The 21,269-nt window shown below is 47.0% G+C and overlaps 1 protein-coding gene across 1 annotated transcript in view; it reads left to right on the forward strand.

The window, feature by feature from the left end:
• Positions 1–20,278, forward strand: part of IL6R (interleukin 6 receptor) — a 50,465-nt gene extending 30,187 nt beyond the window's left edge. Inside the window, exons 7-10 of the mRNA XM_059038658.2 lie at positions 5,703–5,749; positions 6,907–6,976; positions 10,610–10,703; positions 16,398–20,278. Coding sequence (XP_058894641.1) covers positions 5,703–5,749; positions 6,907–6,976; positions 10,610–10,703; positions 16,398–16,644 — 458 coding nt within the window. The 3' untranslated portion in view covers positions 16,645–20,278. The remainder of the gene's footprint in view (positions 1–5,702; positions 5,750–6,906; positions 6,977–10,609; positions 10,704–16,397) is intronic.
• Positions 20,279–21,269: the final 991 nt, after the last annotated feature.

Here is a 21,269-nt window from a genome sequence, read left to right on the forward strand (position 1 = left end):
TGGGTCTCCCTGGCCCGATCCCTGAAGCCATGTACCGTCACCTCAAACCCTCCGGTCCCATTTTGGGGGCGTTCACTGTGTTTCTCTCCTTGGCACCCCCGAGGGGGAAATTGTGCAGGTTAAAGGGAACTTGGGGACATGTTTCGTGTGTGTGTGTGTGTGTGTGTGTGTGTGGTACGCGGGCTTCTCACTGCTGTGGCCTCTCCCGTTGCGGAGCACAGGCTCCGGACGCGCAGGCTCAGTGGCTATGGCTCACGGGCCCAGCTGCTCTGCGGCATGTGGGATCTTCCCAGACTGGGGCGCGAACCCGCATCCCCTGCATCGGCAGGCAGATTTTCAACCACTGCGCCACCAGGGAAGCCCGGGACACGTTTCTGAAGAGACTGTGCCCTGTTCAACCATCATTGTGCGTTCCCTGCCTCCGCTCTCATGCTGTTTTCCACGGCGTCTCTGTGTGCCCCTTCCACGGGGTGGCCTCTCCACGTCCACTCTGTGTGTTGTCCTCACTGGGCATCAGGCAGACTGGGCTCTGGTTGCTGGCCCTACCCCTTCACAGTGCGGCCTTAGGGAAGTGCCTGACGGAGCCCAGGTGTGCTTACTTGTCAAATGGGAATAATAGCCCTGCCTCAAAACCCGGAAAACCGAAAAACCCGCCTCACAGGGTTGTGGTGAGAATTAAAGGGGATGGAGAGCCGTTTGCACCCAGCCCTGCACGTGGTAAGTGTATACCAAATGCCAGCAATTCACATGTGTCTCAGGCCACACCTGTCCCTTGAGCTCTGTATTCTTGTCTCCACTCTGCCCAGAGCTGGGCCCACATCCTCCCTCACAAACCTCCCTGTGTTCCTTGTCCAGAGAAGAACACCACCACCCAACCCGCTCCCTGAGCCAGGACATCCCCAGGACATCAGGCTAGACACCCCACTTCCTTGGCTCAGGTTCTTGTCCCATCTTGAAAGAATTATTTTTTATAAATAAATAAATAAATAAATAAGTTTATTTATTTTTGGCTGCATTGGGTCTTCATTGCTGCACGCAGGCTTTCTCTAGTTGCGGCGAGCGGGGGCTACTCTTTGTTGCGGTGTGAGGGCTTCTCATAGCGGTGGCTTTTCTTGCTGCAGAGCACACGCCCTAGGCGCACAGGCTTCAGTAGTTGTGGCATGCAGGCTCAGTAGATGTGGCACACGGGCTTAGTTGCTCCGCGGCATGTGGGGTCTTCCCTGTCTTCTCTCAACCACTGCGCCACCAGGGAAGTCCCTTGGTGAGGTTTTTTTTGTTTTGTTTTGTTTTTGGTTTTTTTTCATGAATGGAGGAGCCGTGATTAACTTTCTGGTTGGTGGTTTACAGGTTGTGAGGGAAGGTGTGAAGCTCAGACTGGAAGGTGCCGCTCAGCTTGTGGGTTCCTGTGTCCCCGCCCCCAACCCCTCTCTGGGAATGTCTGGCTTTGTGGTTTCTCCCTCTTCCCTTGTTTCCTCATCTCTCTGCCACTCTCTGGCTTCCTTTTCCTTTCCTTTTCCTCTTCTTATTCTCAGCCCACTCCTATTTTCCCATGTACTCCAACCCTGGAGCCCAGTGGCCCATATCTTAACTGGTCATAATATACAATTTAAAAAGATTGTAGATTGTGTTATTGGGACTTCCCTGGTGGCGCAGTGGTTAAGAATCCGCCTGTCAATGCAGGGGACACGGGTTTGAGCCCTGGTCCAGGAAGATCCCACATGCCGCAGAGCAACTAAGCCCATGCACCACAACTACTGAGCCTGCACTCTAGAGCCCACGAGCCACAATGACTGAGCCCGCGTGCCACAACTACTGAAGCCCCCGGTGCCTAGAGCCCATGCTCTGCAGCAAGAGGAGTCACCGCAACGACAAACAGCTCCCTCTCTCCGCAACTAGAGAAAGCCCACACGTGGCAACAGACCCAACGCAGCCAAAAATATAAATAAATAAATTTATTAAAAAATAATAAATAGGGGCTTCCCTGGTGGTGCAGTGGTTGAGAGCCCGCCTGCCGATGCAGGGGACGCGGGTTCGTGCCCCGGTCCGGGAAGATCCCACATGCTGCAGAGCGGCTGGGCCCGTGAGCCATGGCCGCTGAGCCTGCGCTCCGCAGCGGGAGAGGCCGCAACATTGAGAGGCCCGCGTACCGCAAAAAAAAAAAAAAATAAAAAAAAAAAAATAAAATAAAATGTTATCGCTATACCCAAGGTCATCTAGGTTTAAAAAAATTGTATTAGAAAATGTTTTATATTCTCTGCTCTGAATTTTGAGAGTTGGGTCAGTTTTTAAACAGATATTATTGAGTGCTACACGAGTGCTAGGTCCTTTCAGCCTGTGATCCCAGGTGATCTGTGCAGGAGGAAGTTATCCCCTTGCTTAGAAGTGAAGAAACAAGGCCTAAAAGAGGTTAAGTGTCTTGACCAAGGTTACACATCTGTATGAAGACCCCTGCCATCTTTTATATTGGATTTCTCTATTCCAAAACCCAAGCAAGCAAACCCAAATCCATTCTCAAATTAACAGAAATAAGTCTCTTGTTTTAAAAACTTGTGTGGAAAAAACTCACAGGTGGTCTTTATCAGTCTCACGTATTGGAGTATGGTCATTCATTCACTCACTTTGTTATGAATATAAAAGTACACCTTACAATCTGGAAATATTAATACAAGGGACACACTCATTGTTGATGTTAATATATCGAATAGTCTTTTTTTTCAAGTGATTTTTTCCATAATTAAAATTTTTCTAACTACACAGTTTTTCAGCAAGATGCCAGACCTGTGTTAAGAAGTGAGTTTACAAAGATGAGTAAGATACAGTCCCTGAATTTGAGAAATGTTCAATCTAGAGGTGATTTTTTTTTAATAAAGGGGAAAAAAGAGTATTCTTGGAGTCAGAAAGCCTTAACACTTATTTCTTACAAAACTTCAGGCAATCTATTTAACCTCCCTGGGCCTCATTCTCCCCATATGTAAAGTGGGGATAAAAATGGTACCAATCTCAGAGTACTGTTGTGAGGATTAAATGAGTTAATTCATGTAAAGTAGGTAGAATGGTGCCTGGCACATAGTAAGTGCTCAATAAATATTAGGCATTGTTATTGTTGCTGTTTTGTCTAGTTACCACCACCACTATCCTTACCCCTGTAACTTCCTGGCACATGGGGGGCACACGGGGGCACAAGGGGACCAGTGAATGATGGTTCCTTCCCCTCTTTAACCCAACATGCTAGCTGAAGGGAGGAATTGAGAAATATAAAATACTTTAGGAGAAATATGAAATACTTCTGTCCAAACAGAAAAAAAAAATGTGCTCACAGATGTTGCTAATGTTTTATAGCCTTCCTGAGCCTCCATGTCTTTGTAAACCTGAGATAATAGTGCCTGCCTCATATATTGCTATGAGGCTTCAGGATCACATAGAATAAGAACCACTTGGAACTGGAGTAGGGCGAGCTTCCACAAAGGTTGGTGCTAGAAATACTAGTAATATTCTATTACTATGCAGTTAGTATTATTAACCTATTTCCTCCGACCCTGAGCCCCAGTTTTTTCATCTGTAAAATAGAAATGATTATTAGTAATAATGATGCAAAATTTGCTCCATCTCAGGGGACAAATGGTCTGAATCAGGGGTCCCCATCATCATCTAGGGAGCTTTTTTAAAAAAAATTTTTAATTTATTTATTTTTAAATTTTTATTATTTTTGGCTGTGTTGGGTCTTCGTTGCTGTGTGCAGGCTTTCTCTAGTTGTGGTGAGCAGTGGCTACTCTTCGTTGTGGTGCGTGGGCTTTTCATTGCAGTGGCTTCTCTTGTTGTGGGGCATGGGATCTAGGTGTGCGGGCTTCAGTAGTTGCAGCATGTGGGCTCCGTAGTTGTGGCTCACTGGCTTAGTTGCTCCGTGGCATGTGGGATCTTCCCAGACCAGGGATCGAACCCATGTCCCCTGCATTGGCAGGTGGATTCTTAACCACTGTGCCACCAGTGAAGTCCCTAGGGAGCTTTTTAAAAAGTCTTGTAAGACCATCTTACTATGCATTAGAAAAATTTTGTCCATTCTGGTAACATTCCTGGGTTACTTGAGATAAAATTCCTAGTTTATCCCTGGAAATCTGAGCCACCAAAGGTTAAACATCCTTTTCTGGGCCACATACCATGTTGAGGAGTCAGAGCTGGGGGTTGAAAGTATACTGGTCTCCCATTCTTCCTGAAACATCTCTCTGGGTTTGGGGAACCTTTTCAAAACCCTGATGTCTGAATCCCATCCTGGAGATCCTGAGGCCGTAGGTCAAGGATGGGACCTAAAAAGCCATCAAGATGCTGAACATGTCTGGGTTTAGGAACCATTGCACTGAATGACCATCCATGGTCAGCCATATTTCCTATGTAGCGTTTCCCCTGTCTCCTGGTTTTAGCTTTCATTCTAGTATCCCTGCACCCTCCTTTAATCCTTCAATCACCCCCTGCTATGAGTCTGACTGTTCTCTGCTAGGCTGGTCTGGGAGGAACGCACAGGAATAAGAGACTGTGTCCCTCCCATTTATACTAGGTTGATTTGGGGCTAACTTGATGTATGACCTTGGACAAGTTGCTTTCCCTCTCTGGGCCTCTGTTTCCTCTCTGTACAATGGGGAGGGTGAACATGCTCTTGCGTCCCTTCCAGTGCTGCTAGTGTGTGGTTTTTCTCCCCTCCTGGGAAAGCACACTCCCTCTGGAAATTAATTCTGTCCTGAGTGGAAGTAGGGTCACCCTCTCCTCCAACCCCTTGCTAGTCCAACTCCTGGCTCAGGGAGGCTCGGCATCTTTGTGTAAACCGGTTCTGTGGTATTTTTAATTTCTTGATGGAGAAACGATGAACTGAAGAGAAAATATTTTAAACTGCAGAGCATTCCACACATTGCCTGTCAGGGTTCAGCGCCTGGTCCCTCGGGCCCACGTTTGCCGCTGAGCCTGGCCTTGTGTCAGCACTCTCGCTTTGATACTTGGCCTTCTGCAGCCTTGCGGGTTTCTGCAGAAACGTGGTTCCCATGGAGGGAGAGGGGCCTGGGAGGCTGCCCAGTCCACCTCCCTTCTCGGGCAAAGTGTATTAAGCCCACCCAGGCAGGTGAGAATCTGTTGTTTATATTTATTGTTTTAAAAGTATGTATTTATTTGGCTGCGCCGGGTCTTAGTTGCGGCATGCGGTATCTAGTTCCCTGACCAGGGATCGAAACGGGGACCCCTGCGTTGGGAGTGCGGAGTCTTAACCGCTGGACCACCAGGGACGTCCCTAGAATCTGTTTTTAAATAAATATTTTTTATTGCAAAAATGTGCGTAAAGGAAATTAAAATGTTAATGGTGTTTATATCTAGTGCTGTGTATCCTTCCAACTATTTTTTCTCTGTGTGAATATATATTACAATATGTCATATAACATATAATGAAAAATGATATAAATGTGTTTCTTTAGAAGCTCTGGATCAAACTCTATGGCCCTTTTCTTGTCTTGCATTTTTCATAAAACATAGCATATTCTTAGCTGTTTTCTAAAATATTTTTAAAGGCTATTATAATATGTGGCTATATCATAATTTATATAGCTAGTCCTTTAGGGTTGGATATTTGTTTGTTTCCAGCATGAAATTCATTGTGATGAATGTTATTCCATCAGATAGGACTTTCAGCATCCATGAATCATTAATAATGACTCTTCTATCCACAGAATCCAAGAGTTCTCCAGCTGAGACTGAGCTGCCCCCCTCCACGCAGGTGAGCTCATGTTCTTGTCAAAGGGTCACAGCAGCAGCACCTAGTGTTAAGGGTTGTGGGCTGGCATCAGGAAGAAATTGGTTTAAATCCCAGCTCTGCCACTTACTAGAAACATTGCTGCGGGCAACTTGCCTGTCCTTTTCACACCTCTGTAAAGCAGGGTAAGAGCAGTTCTCGTCCCGGGGATGTGGGCCATGGAAAGTGTGGAGCGGTGCCAGCCTAGCTCACTGAGCTGCTCTGTGTCTGGTGCCTGCTGTTTCATCTCTGAACCTCTGGGCACCACTAACAGCTTAGCTTGTGACTCAGATTCAGTTTTTCTGAGCTCTTCCCCTGTGGACTCCTGGTGTCATAATTTTTGGAAAGAGGATTACTTCTGAAGCTGCTCAACAAATCCTTGAGTAATCCAATTTCCCATCCAACTACAACTCCTCTCCTGGTCCTTAATTCCCTAAATGCTAAGCTGGGAGGCTCAGCCACTCCTGGAGCTGGGCAGTACAGGGAAGGAGCCAGGGGTCCTGCACCTTGGCTATATTGGATGCAGGACTGTCCAGGCACCAGTGGAAGCAGCTCCAGGGTGAAGCCCACGCCTGTGGGGCTGGGGCGTGAAGAGAACTGACGTTGAGAACTTGCAACGCCATGCTAGGCTCTGAGCCTGGTGTTTGCTAACTCATTTCATCCTTGTGATAACCAAGATTTGGGTGTCAGGATGGTTGTGCCTACAAGGGAGGAAAAGTGATGCCCACGTGGGTTAAGAAACTTGCCCAAGGTTGCATAGCTAGTAAGTGGTGGATCCAAAGTTCTAGCCTGTGCTTTTCCTAGTAACTGGTGGAATCCACACCCTGGGACCGGACCTGTAATACAACTGCTGCTTCAGGGTATCTATTGATTCTCCTCTGTGGAAGGTGCTGTGCCCTTAAGCTCCTGGTAGAGAGGCAGATGGGAAGAAATCCCCACCCTGAGTAGGCAAGCTGTTAGATACAAATAATTGTGCAAAAGTTGAGATTGACGGGACAGACATGGAGAGGTCCATGAGATAGAGAAAGGAATGCCTTGGGTGGATCAGGCAAGGGGTTAAAGAGGAGGTGGCACCTGAGCTGGGTCCTGAATGATGGTGGAATCTGCAGAAACAGGCTTACAGTCAGGAATGTCTCTTTTAGGCACCTACTACTAATGAAGATAATGAAAATATTTTCTCCGAAGATTCTGCAAATGCAACAAGCCTCCCAGGTAAGGACTGGATATTTTTGTATTTCTATGGCGTACGGGATGCAAAAGAACTTGTCTCTGCAGAAAGTCCTTTTCTTTTTGGAAATATTGGCAGAGGACCAGTCTGCTTAATGAAAAGGATCAATGGCAGAAATATTCTTTTTTGTTACTTTATATCTCCAAGTTTGATATTGTTAGCTATGATATAGTGAAGAGACCATAAGGAGAGTGGGATAAATCAATAAAATACTTCACAATTGGCCCAGAATACAAATGAATGAGCTACCAACAAAATTATTGGAGTCTGAAATGGAATACATTTTGAGGAATGGAATAAATCTTTGTTTCGGAAACCCTTGATTTCAATGGTTCTGATTCCCTATACCTGTGAGACCAGGAAAACTTAGTAACATTCTCATCAGGAAAGATCCCAGCCAAAAAAGAAAGAAAAAAGAAAGATCCCAGGTCCTGTTTTTTTTTTTTTTACTATATATATGGGACTCATGGGTTCCAGACTCTGGAGGCTCAGTAGCTGAGTAGATCCATCTGATGGCTCTTGGGCTTTCTGAGGAAGGCCTTGGCCTCCGTACCTTTACCTGGGCAGATTCCTGCTGCACCTGATGCTGGACGCCCATGCTCTGTCATCCCAGTTGCAAAGCCCTACCTAGTGCAGTGCACCTGGGGGGGACCTACTAAACACCTGGGGCTAAGCTCTGCTTGCACAGCTGGGGACTCAGAGGGAATTGAACCCATCCCTGCTCTCCAGGAGTCTACCATCCAGGAAGCAGGCTCTGGTAAAGGGTAAAGTAGTAACTAACAGAGAGCAGAGTGTGAGACTGGCCAAAAGAGCGCCCTAGTTAAAGCAAAGTGGGATTTAGAGACTTGAGAGAACATGTCCATTGGGAGAATCAGAGAAAGTTCATGGAGGAGGTGCCATTTGAAATGAGCCTTAAATGATATGGGTGGAATGGCAGGAGGTTGGGACAGCAGTTCAGGGGCTGCTGTGGAGGAAGGACCTTGGAGTCTTCTCCATCCACTCTCACTGATGATCTATCTCATTCAGCCCCATGTCTTTAAAGACCATCTATGGGCTCATGACTCCCAAACTTATAGCCCCATCTCTGACCTTTCCACTAAGATCCAGACTCGTGTATCCAACTGCCTAGGTGACGCGTCCACCTGGATACCTACTAAAAATCTCAAACTGAATGTGTCTCAAAGAGAATGCTTGGTGCCTCCCCGCCTCTTCAACCCAAATCTGTTCTTGTCCTTCTTCCTCATCTCAGGAACTGACACCACATCCTTGGGTTGCTGGGGCCAGGGAATTAGACATGCTTCCTCTTCTATCTCTCATCCCATGTCCAGTCCCTCAGCAGGTCCTGCCAGTTGTATCTTGAGGCATGTCCAGGAGCTGACCACTTCTCACCTCCTCCACTGCCGACACTCGGTCCAGTCACTGCTGTCTTTCCTCCTGTAGGACTTCAAGAGCTTCCTGCTGATATGCTGGCTTTTAGTCTTAATCCCCAATAGACTCTTTTCCAGCCACCAGCCAGAATGATTCTTTTTTTTTTTTTTAATTTATTTATTTTATTTATTATTTATTTTTGGCTGCGTTGGGTCTTCGTTGCTGCGCATGGGCTTTCTCTAGTTGTGGTGAGCAGGGGCTACTCTTCGTTGCGGTGCACGGGCTTCAGTAGTTGTGGCTCACAGGCTCTAGAGCGCAGGCTCAGTAGTTGTGGCACATGGGCTTAGTTGCTCCGTGGCATGTGGGATCTTCCCGGACCAGGGCTTGAACCCGTGTCACCTGCATCGGCAGGCAGATTCTTAACCACTGTGCCACCAGGGAGGTCCCCAGAATGATTCTTAAAACACAAATCCAAGCTCTTCTTGGCTCAACACCATCTTCTCTCCTGGAGTAAAAGCCAAAGACCTAAGAAAGGCCCAAGTCTCCGTGGGGTCAGGCCCCCAATCTTTAGACCTCGCCTCCTCCTTTCTCCCTCTCACTCACTCTGCCGTCCTCACTCTTCCACACATGCTCTACCGCATGGCCTTCGCGTCTGCTGCTTGCTCTGCCTTGGATGCTCTTCCCCCGACCTCCACTCGGCCAGCCCCTTCATCCAGGCCTCTGCTCAAATGCCCCCTCCTCAGGGAGGCCTTTCCCCACCACCCAATCTGACAGAACCCCCTGCTGTCACTCTTTCCTTCCTGTGCTTTGTTTTCCATCATTGCCCTTGTCACTGCTGACATCATATGACATACGTATTTGTCTGTCTCCCTCGATTAGAATGTAAGATCCGGGAAGCCAGGAGCCTTTCTGTCATCCAATTCTCTGTATCCCCAAGGCTTAGAACAAAGCCTGGCACACGATAGACACTCAATAAATATTTGTTGAGTTAATGAAGGAACAAATACAAAAGGTGATGAAATATTAGTAAACGAGTCAGCCAAGCATACATGAAATGGCTGTCTCTGCCAAGAGACGTAGGACGTACTAGGAGAGACCCGTCCTTGTGGTCAGTGCCCAGTACCAGTTGGGGCTCAAGGCAAAGCCTGCATCCTCTGGGCACTCGAAGTGGTGACTGGCAGGTGACATCTTCAGCAGCACTGGGTACTGTTTGGGGTGGAAGGGCCTGAATCCCAAGTCCATGAGACTGCAATTATCTGCATTTCCAGCAGGAGAGAATGATGGTAGACAGATGTACTCTCTGTCTAGTCCAGGGTCTCTCTCTGGCAGTCATGGGAAGGAGCTTTCTGTGGGAGGACGTGGCTGCTTGTGAAGCTAGTTTGTTCTTTTATTCATTCAATGAAATATTGGTGAGCCTGCTTTGTTCAAGGCACCGCACGAGCCATTGGGAGCAGTTGAGAAAAAGACACATGTGGTCCCCGCTTTCAGGGAGCTCAGCCTGGAGGTGGAGGAGTAACCAGGAAGGGCACAGAGCCAGCTTGGAGCAGGGTCACTTCTCAAAGGAAATGACATCACCTTATGTGAGACTCAAAGGTCCAGGAGGGACCAGAGAGCAAAGAGGTGCAGTGAAGGTGGACGAGCATTCTGGGGGAGAAGAGGACATGTGGGAAGAGCTCTGGGAGGAGAGGGAACGTGGCATGAGGAAGATGGAATGAAGTTCATATGGCTGGGGCTTGAGTACCAAGTGGGGAGACAGGCAAGAGGTGACACCCCACTGGGGAAAACTGCACCTGAACACTTGATTTAAAGCACCTGAGCCTCCATGACATTGTCGTCGGTGATGCTGCCGTCAATGAGGTCCCCCAAGCCTCTGTTTCTGGCACTCCCTCTGTGCCTTGTGGGGCAGGCTGAATGCCACTAGAAAAGCCACTTTGAAAGTGAGTGGGAGTCTGTGGCTGGCCGCAGGCGCTCAGAAGCTCTGAGCTTGAGGTGTATCTCTTGCCAAGTGGTGGAATCCTGGGGTCTGTCAGGTTGTGCTGGGGGTGACCCCTATAGAGGTGGCTTTGGCCAGAAAACTGGCAAGCTCGTCGAGTGGCCTGCTGGTTAATGCAGAGCTGTTTCCTCCTACAGGGGTGAGGTTCTTTTGAGCTTTTGACAGCACCTGCTGAGTGGTTTTTTTTTCCCTTCTTTCCTCTGCTCCTCTTCCTTCTCCTCTTCTTTCTATTCCTTTTTTTCTTTTTTTTTTCTAGTGCAAGATTCTACTTTGGTACCACTGCCCACATTCCTGGTGGCTGGAGGAAGCCTGGCCTTTGGGACGCTCCTCTGTATCGGCATCGTCCTGAGGTGAGATGGGCCCGGGGGGTGGTCCTGTGGTGTTGCCATGTTTCTGATCTAGCTTTGCCAGGGCTAGGATGCTGGCAGTGGGTTGGAGAGCCATGAATGGATTCAAGGTGTATTTTAGAGGTAGAATTGACAAGATTTGAAGACAGCTCAGAAGAGAAGAATGGAGGAGAGGGAGGAGTCAAGTCTGACCCTCAAGTTTCTGGCTTAAGCAATTGGGCAGATGGTGGGTGTCGTCCATGAAGACTGGAAAACACTGGAGGCAGAACAGCTGAGTGAAAAGTGATGATTACATGTTGGCACCACTGGGGAAACCCCGAGTGGACAAGTTTTGGAGGTAATTCAGATCACTGGCAGCAGGCAGATGGTAGTTGAGGCCATGGGAGAGGATGGGGCCAACAACATAACCTGTGGAATACAATTGAAAAATTGTGTAGAGGAGGCGATGAGAAAGGGGCTGAGAAGGAGTGGCCTGACAGGGAGGAAAAGAAGCAGGAAAACCTGGCTGTGAGCACCAGAGGGAGAAGTGTGCGTTAGACACTGAAGAAACCCCTTAGGCTCTGGGATTGCAGTGCGAATATGACCCTCCCTTTCCTCCAAGAGCCACGTACTAAAATCGGTAAAATACCACGAGAGAAGCACCACACCAGGGGTATGTGCACTGGTAACTCTGAAGTGCCTAGCTAGACATTCTTGGGAATATTCCATGTCTCCAACTAAGCAGACCTAATGGATCACCTTTAAATGCCCTGTCCTAGTGCCCTCGTCCAGTCATGGTGAGGAAACACCACAGGTGAGGGCTCGGTTGGCGCCCTGGTCACTGTAACGTCCATGCCCATTTCATCCGAGTCCCTCTCTCCATTCGGTCATTGGTTTTGTCATTCGTTCCCAAGCTTGCAGAGAGATCATGTAACAGTGCTCCCAATGAATGGGCAATAAAAAAAACTTCCTATGTTCATGATTTTACTGCAGGAACTGGTAATTTTGCATATGCTGAAGCCCTAAAGGAAATCAGTCTGGGCTCTGACTTTGGATGGTGGTTAATTACAATAATATAAGTAGAGGAGAAACTTCACTGTGTTTTTCCTGTCTCTTCCCTTGTGTGTAACTTTGAAGGACTCTACCTGGTGTTTGTGAGAGGTGGTCTTTGAGAGTGCTTGGGAAGGAGGGGTAAGACCTTGGCAGAGAGCTTTTCCACATGTTACAGCTCATTGGATTCTCACGGTGACCCTGAAGTAGCTCACCCACCAAGGTGGTCTGGGTTGGAAGATGAGCAAGATGACAACTCAAGCTGTGTTCGGGTTGTTTTCCTTTGATTTTCCAATGAAGTAGTGAGCAAGCTGTCCAAAGGGTGTGCAGAAGATAAGTTTCCTTAAGAGTGGAGGTAACTCCTTGGAGGAACCAAGAACTCACTGTCTTTTATACCTTTGGGTCAGAGAGGGGCCGTGGCAACTTTCCGAGGTCTTCCTACTGCCTTCTAAGGGATCCATTGCCTCACCTCAGACACATACTTCTGTGTTCTCTTTCTATTTCTATACCATTAGGGCTTCAAAAGGCCTTTCTCATAACCTACCACAGACCCTATGGAGTAAATATCGTGATTTCCACTTGACAGATGAGGAAATGAAAGCTGAAAGAGGTGGAGTGATTACAGCTAGTAAGGATAAGGCCAAGATTCAAACCCAAAGCTTGTGTTTTTTTGGATAGGGCCTTACGGGTCATTTAGTCAAACTCTTTAATTTTACAAATGAGAAAACAGTCCTGAAAGGTAAGATGACTTGCCCAAGGACACACAACTTATTAATAGCAGAGACAGGCCTAGAACTTGTGTCCTGAGAGTCCCTGCCCAGTGCACCAGCCTGCTGTCAGCTAAGAGGTGGGCCCAGTTGGTCCTATCAGTCTAGTGTTGGCCAGTGGCCCTGCTAACAAGCAGCGCCACCTTGGTGTGCTGTTAACCCCTAAGAGAGAAGCGTTAGGCTGGGAATTGGCCACAGCGCTCATCACAGACTTAGTTTGCTAATGTGCTGATGGTGCTTGTATACTGGCTGGTTGCTACACAACCAGAGTCCCCGAAGGCACAGTGCCTTGTGCAGAGAACATATCAGTAATTTATTTCCTAGCCTGGTGAGTTTCCATTTTCTCTCACATAAGGCAAATTTATCTGGAAAGAGGCCAGTTATTTCAAGTAATGAAAAACCGCGCTACTCCCAAAGTCCCCCATGTCAAGACAAGAGTATAAATGTAGAGATGATGTGGGAGCCTGGGGTGCCAAAATGGTTGGGCCACTTTACAGTTGGGATGGCCAGATTACAGTGGACAGAATGAGAGGCAGGCAGAGGAAGTAAAGCCTGCCCACCTGTGACACCATCTTTTTATTTTTAGTACATTTATTTTGTGTCTCAAGCAAAACATAGTATTTTCCTAAATATTTTTCCAGCAACATCAGTGACAATTTTTTAAAATTTAAATGTGCTGTTGAAAAAGGTGTACCATCTTCTTAAGTGGATGTTATAACTTACAGGGGCCAATTCTCCCCACCCTTCTCCCTGTGCCCCACTGCTTCTCTTTCTTTTAGGCTGTCAGGCACTGAGAAAATAGGATTCTCATAGCAGAGAATTGCTTTTTTGCACATTTATCTAGAATGGCTAACACTATTAGGTGAGGACTTCCTATATGTATGCCTATGATTTAAATCATTTTGTACTGAATGTATTGTCTCATTTCAAATTTTTTTTCTGGCCACACCACGCGGCATGCAGGATCTCAGTTCTGTGCCCCCTGCAGTGGAAGCGCAGAGTCTTAACCACTGGGAAGTGGTTAAGGGAATCCCTCATTTCAATATTTTAAAATCACACTCTCCCACTTCTATGGTCAAGGGATATTATAAGTGTTTTTAAAAATTGCTTTTAGCTGCAGAACCTTTTCTTTAAGCAAAACATTACGAAGCCCAAGTATGTAAAATAGGTAAAAGGTGGCGGCTGAGGTGCAAATGAAGTCTGACAGCTCAGCTCTTTGTTCCTTCTACCCGCCCTGCACCCTCTCCAGCCCCCAGGCCCTGCTCAGACCCCTGCCCAGGGCGGGGCAGTGCCAAGTGTGGTTATACCCCAGGCCCTGGGGTTTCAAAGTCCCCTTTTTTTTTTTTTTTTTTTTTTTTTTTGCGGTATGCGGGCCTCTCACTGTTGTGGCGTCTCCCGTTGCGGAGCACAGGCTCCGGACGCACAGGCTCAGCGGCCATGGCTCACGGGCTTAGTTGCTCCGCGGCATGTGGGATCTTCCCGGACCAGGGCACGAACCCGTGTCTCCTGCATCGGCAGGCGGACTCTCAACCACTGCGCCACCAGGGAAGCCCCAAAGTCCCCTTTGAGCTTAGTGATTTGCCGAAAAATCTCATTCACCCCTCAAAATTTTTCAAAAGAAGGAAGGCTCATCTTTCTCAGTTACCCATCCGATTGCTTTGGAAAAAAACTGAGGACAGAGCCTGCTTTCCATATTGGTTAGGTAACATCAATAGAGAGACTTGTAAAAAATTGTGATACATGATTATTTGCTAAAAATTGGTAACTTGCTAAATACTGACAAATAGAAAGAAGGGAGAAAAATGACACATTATGCAAAGACAGCCACTGTTAATTTTTAAAATGTAAATGTGATCGAAGTCTAACAAACATATAGGAAAGTGCAAATGTCATAAGTGTATAGTGCTATGAATTTCCACAAAGTTGAAGATACCCCATGCAATTGACACCCAGTTCATGAACACTTTATATTTAGATGAATTTCCTCTGAGTCTTTTTCCTCTGCATAGTTTCTTGTTTGTTTTTATGTAGCCATGATTATTCGGTCTCTATAGCTCTGAATCCTGCCTTTTAAGTTTAGTATCAGTTATATAACATAAGCACTTCTTCCCATTATTACAAATTCTTTGTAAACCTCACTTTCATCACTCCTCCATTAGGTGGCTATAATACCCAAGATCACTTAACCAACCTCCTATTACTGGGCATTTGGGTTGTTGTTTTGCTTTTGTGAACAACACTGTGTTGAACATCTTTGTGCATAAAGCTTTTTCCGTAGCTATGCTCTTTCCTGAGGGTATATTCCCAGAAGTGGAATTCTTGGGTCAAAGGATCTGAATATTTTGAAATCCAGAGCGTAATGACTCTATCCTCAGTTCTCTCATGCGGGAGGAGGATTCCACCCAGGGACCCAGTGTAGCTCCAGTAAGCACCCCTGCTGTGTTCCCTTCCTGTGCAGTGCCTGAATGGTGAAGCCTAAGTCACATTCTGCAGATTGTTTATTCCATTTGGATAACAGGCTAAGAGCCAATGGCAGATTTGGAGCCAACTATCAATTATTTATCATAACAAGGACAGGAATAGCCTGTCGATATAAAAAGAAACCTAAGGAAAATCCCCAAACCTTGTTTTTGACATTGGTTTCCCCTCTTCCCTCCCAGCCCTTCCTGGAGTAGCTGACATTTGGTAGAATTGAGGGAGACCACCTTGCTCCCACTTTGAGGTCAGTGGGCAATAAGTTAGTAGACGACAAAGTGGGAAGCAGGAGGGGGAGATGAGCTGCCCCACCCGACAGAAGGGCCCCTTCAGGGAGGAGACCTGACTGTACCTTTGAAGATTGCTATCACCATCTCATCTTTCTCTGGGCTGTCAAGTGACTTTTCTCAGTTACTGAGCCCTGGCTTTGGGCCCAGAATGGAGCAGGGTGAACGAAGCTATGATCAGAGAGATGTCTATCTCCTTCCTGTTTAACATTGACTTTCCTGTCAGATGAGTCACTTGTGCCCAAGTGGTGCCCACGGCCGAGTCTGTGAGAACGTGCCAGCATGGTGTGAGGGGACCCAGAGGTGTAGGGAGAATTGGAGACTCTGGGAATATTGGAAGCAAGAGGAGCAGGAGGGCTGCTGAGGGAGCAGTATAGCCTTTTCCTTGCCATTAAAGGCAGCTGCCAATTCTCCACCTTTGGCCAGTGTTAGTTTGACTGAGGGGCCCCTCTGGGTAGCCTCTGGAGCAGGACAAACTAAATTCTCGGTGCTATAAAGGGGCACTCAAAGCCACACTCTCAAAGCCTCAGTTTCCCCATTGGTAAACTGGACCCACAACACATACCTATTCTCTTGGGGTATTTTATTTATTTATTTATTTATTTATTTATGGCTGTGTTGGGTCTTCGTTGCTGTGTGCGGGCTTTCTCTAGTTGCAGCAAGCGGGGACTACTATTTGTTGCGGTGTGCAGGCTTGTCATTATGGTGGCTTCTCTTGTTGCGGAGCACGGGCTCTAGGTGTGTGGACTTCAGCAGTTGTGGCACAGGGGCTCAGTAGTTGTGGCTTGCGGACTGTAGAGTGCAGGCTCAGTAGTTGTGGCACACGGGCTTAGTTGCTCCACGGCATGTGGGATCTACCTGCACTAGGGCTTGAACCCGTGTCCCCTGCATTGGCAAGTGGATTCTTAACCACTGCGCCACCAGGGAAGCCCTCTTGGGATATTTCTGATGACTCTTCAGAGGATTGTGTAACTCCTGGTAACAATAAACAGCCAATGAATAAATAGTTATCACTTTTTGGAGCTGAAACCCAGGAGTACCAGGCCACCAGGGCAGCCAGCTGTTGGTGTTTTTCTCGTGGATTTATCACAGAGGGAACTCAACATTTGCGTGGTTTGTGTTTGTGTGTCTGTGTGAAGGTTCAAGAAGACGGGGAAGCTGCAGGCTCTGAAAGAAGGCAAGACGAGTGTGCACCCACCGTATGCTTTGGGACAGCTGGTCCCTGAGAGGCCCAAGCCCACCCCAGTGCTTGTCCCCCTCATCTCCCCGCCGGTGTCCCCCAGCAGCCTCGGGTCTGACAATACCTCGAGGACTAGCCGACCAGATGCCAGTGGCCCTCAGAGCCCTTATGACGTCAGCAACAGAGACTACTTCTTCCCCAGATAGCTGGCTGGCCGGGTGGCACCTGGCAGCCTGGGGTGTCAGGCCCCCTGGACTGTGTGGATGCTGAAGCACAAACTGGCTTAGCAAAAGATGATCTTCACTGCCATGCCAACTCATCTCAGGTACTCGGGGCCTCTGGCTTCACCTCTACAGAAGGGCCTCGCAGAAAGTTCTGTGCTGGGTGAAAAGAAGGTTTGCTGCGTCTGTTCAGAAGGAAGAGGTGGTTGAGTTTTTGAACCACTCTTCTCCAAATGCCCTGCTTATAGGGCTTAGAGTGAACTCAGGCCCCCGTGAAGAGAGGGGTGTCAAGACTCTACCGGACACTCAGGTGGGCAGAGCCTGGTGGCTGCACAGGCCTCAGACTCCCCACTGGGCTTGGTATGGACAAGTTGCTGGCCGCCCGCGCACCCCGACCCACCTCCAGGAGCTGCACCCTCAGGCCGGTGGGATGAATGTCCAGCCAAAGACTCCCAGAGTCGCTTATCTCTTGGCCCACCGCACAGTTTCATCTTCTAGCTTCTTGAAACCCAAGTGCCTTCGCAATTCAGTTTTTCTAGGCCTGAGATTGGCTTTTCTTAAACCACCGTGGCTGGGAGAAAGTCTCACCTGCTTTTCTTCACTGAACAGCTGAGAGCGGGGGTGATAGTATCTCAGGGCCTGATGGTTTGAAATGGAATTATAATTAGTTCCTCACTAGCATTTTTCTAAATGTGAACGATAGTCCTAGGCACTTGCTGAATCCAGAAGCAACTGCACTGGCTCGATTTCCCTTTTTGGATCCCAGGACTTCAGGAAAGAAGCCGCGGGGAAGGAGTGGTGGTGGGGACAGGGTCTCCATGCTTGTCTGTCATAGCATTGCTGAGGGGGACAGCGGCCTCTGCAAACCACCATTCTCCATTCTCCCCCTCCCTTAGCCCTCTAAAATGAGAACCGGCATTAGGGAGGGCTTCTGCCAGTGGTGAAATCAAAGCTGCCTTATTCCAGCTTTGTTTATTTTGGTTTCAGCTGAGCCTGAGTAACCAGGGAAGATAATATTTATGTGAAAAGACAAAAGAACCTGGCAAGAATGGATTTTAATTTGGTTTTTAAAAAACTGCTGACTGTTTTATCTTCAGAGGGTGGAAGATCCAGTATCAGCTGAGTGTCAGTATAGCAATAATAGGGGGAAAGCACAATAGCTTTGTTTAGTACAAAACTGAGTCAAGTGAAAAAGGAGGAGAAAAGGAGATTTTGTCCTATTAGAGAAGAGACTCTGGTTTCATTCTAAATTTTGTTTTTGCCTTAAAAAGTGAAAAAAAAAAAAGTCTGCCTCTTCTCTAATTTAGCGGAAAAGCAGCTTGTTACTACTCCCCCAGGTGGCTGAGAAGGAAACGGTGTCCAGCTCCGTTTCACAGTGCTGGGAAGCAAGCCTCCCACGATTACCCAGCAGGTCAGCTGAAAATCCCCACCCCTGAAAGCCACGAGCCCTTGGGTATCAGAGGAGGTTCATTAAAAAAAAAAAAAAAAAAATCCCTAAACTTGGTGCCTTCCTCTCTTTAGTTAGCTCCTTGAATGTGATTCAGTTCGGCTAGTATTGAAGCACTGAGTAAATGTCTAGCCGTGACACTGCACTAACCACTTCAGTTCACTTTTCTGTCTGGGCTTTGAAAACTCAGTGATGTTAGTGGTTACCCAAACAAGCACCCTCAAGTATTCTGGGATGTCCCAGAATGAAGCTGTGATTAAAATCAGTCGTGTAACCACCACTAAAAATTTATCAGACCACAAAATTTTCTAGTAGTCTCCCCTTTTAGAAAAATAACCACCAGCACCAGAGAGGTGGGGAAAGGATGGAAATGACCATGTTTTATTTACCGTTTGCCAGGTTCAAACTGTTATGATGTTGGACTACGCAGTGATTTTCATTGCTGGCTTTGGCTGTAAATTTCAGACCCTGTTGCTGCTTTTGGCAACTAATCTTAACTTGACAAAAGTGAGGCAGGTGGGTTTGTTTTGTTTTGTTTTTCTCTAAATTTTCCTTGACTGAAAACAGCAAAAATGCTGTTAAAGGGAAATATAAAAAATGAGAATCTGCATGAGATAGGGTGATTCTGTGCCCACGGTTCTTTAACTCTTGACAGAGTTTTACCCACGTGTAATATTACCAGAGCCAGGCAGAGCGGTGCTAGTGGAAGATGTGAAATCCAGATAGCTCATGATTGCTGAGAGCTAGGCAGCTTTGATCTCCAAATTGTTATTGCTTTCATTATTATTGGAACGGAACTGCATTTTTTTTTTTTATTGAAGAGGGGTTTTTTTCCCTTTATTTTTTTATAAGCTAGTATAGATGAAGGAAAAATATTTGTCTTCTCTGGGTTGTAGGCCTTGCTCAGTGTACACAGGTATACACCCTAAGCTTTCTCTGTCCTTGAATGTGTGTTCAGTGAATGTGTGTTTCATTCCACAGGTCATTCTTACCTGTGTTTCTGCAGCACATGTACTGCCTTTTATCCTCAACAGTGATGCAACTCACCTAATATCTGTAGCAATCTGCTACACAGCCAGATGTGAAATGTTAGCACAGTGACAATTTTTGTTAAAGATGGGCAACTTCTCCTGCTGGGTGGGAAAAGTTGAAAATATGCTAGATCAAGGTCTCAAAGTGGTCATTAATTTTTGTAGCATTAATTTTAAAAAAAAGGTCGAGGAGGTAGCATTGAATGTGTCTACAAAGCCCTTGGTGACTCTGAGAGCTCTTTGCCCTGATGGAGCCTTGCCCTTGCAGTTTGTTGGCTAGGCTCTTGGCTCACCCCGAGTGTCCGCCATTACCCAGCTGCCCCCAAGGGAAGGAAACACCATTACAAGGGGTGGAATCTGATGCTGGAATGGATTGGGAGCCCACCTGGTGGTGAACAGAGCTGAGCAGGGCAGGCTGGGAGTGGTCATGGTTTGTGGGTTTCCTGCAGAATGTTCAGAAATGTCTTGCCTGGCTGCTTTAGTGCTGAGCTATATCGCTTCATCAAAGGCACTTAAGATTGACCCAGTTGGGGGAGGAGTTGGTGAGAAATTTATCTTAATTTGGAGAAGCAGGGGCAACTGGTGGTCCTTGGGAGCATGAGCCTGGATCCCAGCCTTCCATGCAGCAGTTGGCAGTGGGGCTGTTGCTGAAAGGGAGCCCAGCTAGCTCAGCTTCTGTGCCAGACACTCCTGAGCATCCCCGAAAGGTCCTTCTAGCATCGTGTCCTTGGTGTAGCCCGGCCCCAGTGCCAGTGAGTTTCTATGGCAACCTTAATGATTATTAAGGAACATTGTCAGTTGTATGAACATATGCTCAAATGCAGGTCTACTTCAGAAGGAAAGGATTGGAATAGCATGTAGCAAGGCTGTTCATTAATAGAGAAACCATATTTGGATGGAGATCACACATCCATTAAATAGAATACCTCAACTTTACATTGTTTTTTTTTCTGGAGAAAAATAATAGTTTTAAGTTTTTGTTTTTATTTTTTTACTTAATTACCTGAAAGCAAATACCAAAGGCTGATGATGTCTGTATATGGGGCAAAGGGTCAGTATGATGTGTTTCAATGTTTTCTCTTTTTACCAGCTACTTTGCATTTAAAGTGAAAATTGTAAATGTTTGAAATAAATAAGTTCTAAAACTATGCTTGAGAGGTAATTATGCTTTGGCACCTGCGTCATTTCAAGGAAAGACTTGAATGATTATGGGGGAAAGGGGTAAGGAAAGATGGGTTTAAAATTAAGGAGGACCATTTTGGGGTGAGCTTCTCCTTAATGCAGGATTAAATTACCTCTGGGAAAAAAATCAGGTAAGTTTAAGAAATAAGTAGCAATCTCTCAAAGACTTTAATGATGAAAGTATTTCCCCAAATGAGCCCTGGGGTTTCTGGAAGGGGCGTGGTTGCTTCTGCCATGTTTACATCATTATCAGGTGATGGACCTGTGGGGAAGGAAAAGGAAGGGCCATTATTCATCAGAAGACTGTTTATTGGACGGGGGGTGTTAACGGAATCACAAAGGCAACCTTGTACTTCTTGATCATCAGATAGGCTGCATCTGTCCCCTATTGAAAAGGGTCCTCAATAGGAAAAACTTGGGACACAGCCATCCCATATCTTCCAAACAGAGGAAAGTCATCGTGTGGATGCTCTGTGGATAAGAGTTGCTGTGTAAACAGTTCAGGGCTGAGGAGGAGGAAACTGCATGGAAACCTGGAAATTGTGTAACTCAGACCAAAAGCTGAAGTGTGAGGCCCCGCTGTGTGACCCCCACCCCCACCCGCCTGGGCAATCAGAGGAAAGCCTCAGGACCACACCTACAGGGCCCATCGACTCCTTGAGGATGCCACTGTCTCTTGAGGTTGGTCCCTGTCTTGCAGAAAGCGACACAGGAAACAGATGTCCCTATGGTGGCTTGGTTGTGTGGGCCCCACGGAGGGTGCAGGAGTGGGCATAAGGGGCAGGAAATGGAAGAGGGTGCCTCCCTCTTCTCCATGGTGTCACTGTTAGGATGACATGCTTACGATGCTCTTTCCAGAAGAATTTGGGGGAGCAGATGGTGAATCCTGTAGAGGATGGCAAGGAACACTCAATTCCTGGAACAGCCACTAAGGAAAGCGTTTTCCTTAT

The sequence above is a fragment of the Kogia breviceps genome, chromosome 1 (genome assembly GCF_026419965.1).
Source record: "Kogia breviceps isolate mKogBre1 chromosome 1, mKogBre1 haplotype 1, whole genome shotgun sequence".
NCBI classification, from domain to species: Eukaryota; Metazoa; Chordata; class Mammalia; order Artiodactyla; family Physeteridae; genus Kogia; species Kogia breviceps.